This window comes from Trypanosoma conorhini (assembly GCF_003719485.1).
Source record: "Trypanosoma conorhini strain 025E chromosome Unknown Tco_14.4_contig_00350, whole genome shotgun sequence".
Classification (NCBI taxonomy): Eukaryota; Euglenozoa; class Kinetoplastea; order Trypanosomatida; family Trypanosomatidae; genus Trypanosoma; species Trypanosoma conorhini.
The window spans coordinates 10,751-13,859 of NW_021704430.1; the positions used below are offsets into that span (position 1 = coordinate 10,751).

Here is a 3,109-nt window from a genome sequence, read left to right on the forward strand (position 1 = left end):
CTTCCTTCGTTTTGTTGTTTCCTTTTGGTCGTTTTGGTTCCGTTTTCTATTTTCCTTCCTTCGCTGTTTCTCTTCCCCTCGCACCCCCCACCACCTCCCCCACCTGGATCACAGACACGCATATATATATATATACATATATAATACGTGTGTGTGTGTGTGTGTGCTTCTAGCGCCTCGTTAACGTCCAATAGGGAGCTCCTATCACTCCACCAAATGCTCTCGCCGCGGCAGCTCCACCGGCTCATCGTCCTTGAAAGTCACGGCGTGGCGCCTGTGCTGGAACCGGTAAACAATCTTGAGTTCCTTCTTCTCATCCGTGAAGGGATCGGGGTCCGTGAAGCCCACCAGTTTGCTTTTCGTGCCGGCCGGCAAAAGGAGCTTTGAGTCCCGCACAAAGTTCTGAAGCGCCACAGTGACGTCCAGCACCAGAATGGAGGACGCGACAGCATCCTCTTCCGTATTGAGTGCCGCGTCACTTGCGGCGGGCGACTTTGGCGAGGACGCCGGCCGCGTTCGCCAGCCCTGCCACCACGGCAGCCGCCGTGGGGCCTCCACCGCCGCACCCGGCGCCCGCGCGCAGAGCGACTCAGGGTAGCGCGGACTCAGCACCCCGTACTTCGCATTCATGATAACGAGCCCACTAACCTTCTCCTCCAGCACACGATTGCGCAAGGACATGCTCTCCACTGCCTTCTGCTCGTGCATGGCACGCGTACGCGCCACGTCCATCTCCGCCTGGTGCTCCAAGCGGCGCTGACGATAGAGCGTCGCCGCTCGCGAGCGCTGGAACGGTCCCCAGACGAGTCGTGCCGTACGATAACACACCCACGGCGCCGCCAGCCAGAGAAGCACCTGCTGAAGCTGAGAGGAAATAAACGCCGCAACAGGAATTTCAATGCTGTGGCTTTTCCGCTTGTAGAGGAAGGTGAGGGTGTTGACCGCCTTCCGCCCGTCGCTGCCCCGCGGGTAGCTGATGGGGAGCATGGACAAGGGCAAATCGGTGGAAAACCCTACGCCAATGGACTGCCACTCGCTAGTGTTGTACCACGCCTGAAAGCCAACGCGACCGACCCCGGCAAGGGGAAACAAGGACACGAGCTGCGTCACGAAGGCGATCCCCTTGCTTCCTCCTTCCTCCTCCTCTTCCTCGTTAACGATGAGCGGCGACCCGTTGTGGAAAAAAAGCCCCAGCTGCCTATAACCCATGTGCGCGGAGAAACCCTTCATCAGCCCGTCCTTCACGCCAACGAGGCTGGCTTTAAAAACACCGTTTTCTGTGAGAAACATCTCCAAAGTGTTCTTCAATGACCACGCCGGGGATAATTTTCGTGTGAGGGAGACCTCAAACCGGTGCAGTAAACTCCTACCATCTAAAAGGAGCAACTTTGTTTTGAGCGTCCACACGGCGCTCAATTCACGAAAGCGGGTAAACGCCACCTGCAAGCCCTGCAGGGAGGTGCTGCACGAAGCATTGTATCGGCGAATGGCATCCGGTGCATACTTCAGGTGTCCTCTACAGCCCACCGTCGCTTTGGGGCCCTGATGGCTTGCAGTTGTCTCAAACACCATGGCAAGTTGCGGGGTCAGCTGGTGCGTAAACGAGTTCTCGAAAAAAATTTCACGCGGCATGACGGCCATGGAAAGTTTCTGCATGGGCGTGAGCTGCGAACGACGTCGTGCGGGAAAGGCCGGCGCCTGCGAGGCACCACGACGCGACTCTGCAACCTTTTGCCGCAGCATCCCCTCCACCTCGGGCGAAGGAATCAAGACGAGTCGTTCCTCACCGTCCAAGAGAATCAGTTTTGCCTGCATTTGTGCGCTTTGCAGAGGCGCTGGAGAAGTCTTATCGGCGGCGTCCGTCCCACTTGGCGCACTCGGCGGCCCCGCACCCTTTGCCGCGTCACCCACCTCCTCGCTTGTGGCTGCGGATTCGGCCGCCGTCGCCTGCGCTGGGGCAGAACCCCCGTCACCTTCCACCTCCTCCGTCGCAGGCGGTGAAGCTGCGGTATTTGCATCGGCGGGAAGAAAGAGGTGTGCGAGAGAGTAGGAGAGGTGAAGCGACGAGGTGGACGCGAGCATGGTTTCCAGCTGCAGCACCTCCTGCTCCTTCTCCAATAACGCCACGTAACGTGCAACTTCCTCGGGGAGAGTGATGTTTCCTGGAATGAGTGAGAACAAGTTCATGCCTTTTAATCCAGCCATGTCGTACGCTGCCCGCTGCCTCTCGTCGGAGAGCACCACGTAGGCTTCCTGCAGCTGCTGAAAGCGCTCATTCATCAGCTGCTGAATCTCCCGTGTATCCCCGCCGTGTTTGTCGGTGTGGTACACCTGACTCAAATACAGGAAGGATCGCCTAATGGCATCGTGCGAGGCATCCTGCGGCACCCCGAGGATGGCGTAGTAGCCAGCAGGGTCCGGGTCCGTTCTATTCGCGCCGCTGCCTGCGCGATGCAGGAAGGGGGCCTGCTGGAATTCATCCTCGGTGTCCTCCATGCCCTGCATTTAAAGCGCCTTACAATCTCAGCAACTGCCTTGCGCAGCTTCCCCTCGCTCCCCTGTGATTGTCGCCCGCGGTCTTCGCGGCAGCTGCAGCGACGATGACGCTGGCGATGCAGGCGATACGGCTGCTTGCACCCCCGCCGTGTCTTCTACCGTCCTGTGCCTTGCTATCTCCACGGTTCACTGCGTTTTCTTTGTGTTGTTGTTGTTTGTTGTCTGTCTGTTTTCTTTTTTCTTTTAAATCCTCCCCTCTCTCTTCCCCCACCACCCTTTGATTTGTCCTCAATTGGCCAATGTGTTCCTCCCGCGGGAGGCAGTGAGCGCGCAAAAGAAAAGAAAAGGGGAGGAGAAAAAAAAAACAGGGGTGCGGGAGGAAGGAGCGGGGGCCCACCACTACTGCATACACACGAAGGGCGGCTGCGTGAGGCGCCACCCAACAACCCCCGCTCGTGCCTCGCCGCCCTCGCCCGCCGCCCTGACGCGCGTGGCCCGCTCGAGAGGCCAGAGTTGGAGAGGGAGAGGAAGCGAGAGCGAACTCCGCCGCCACGGCAAGAAATGCAGCAACCAACACCAACAACGATACAAATAATAATAATAGTAGTAGTAG

The 3,109-nt window shown here is 58.4% G+C and overlaps 1 protein-coding gene across 1 annotated transcript, besides 3 other annotated features; it reads right to left on the reverse strand.

The window, feature by feature from the left end:
* The first annotated feature begins 120 nt into the window (after positions 1–120).
* Positions 121–146: a microsatellite.
* A 1-nt stretch (position 147) lies between these two features.
* Positions 148–166: a microsatellite.
* Positions 167–204: 38 nt separating this feature from the next.
* On the reverse strand, positions 205–2,496 carry Tco025E_05748 (putative chaperone DNAJ protein; the record flags this gene model as incomplete). The annotated part of the gene is made up of 1 exon (XM_029372640.1): positions 205–2,496. The coding sequence occupies one exon, from the start codon at positions 2,494–2,496 to the stop codon at positions 205–207; it is 2,292 nt and encodes a 763-aa protein (XP_029227326.1).
* A 200-nt stretch (positions 2,497–2,696) lies between these two features.
* Positions 2,697–2,735: a microsatellite.
* The last annotated feature ends 374 nt before the right edge of the window (positions 2,736–3,109 follow it).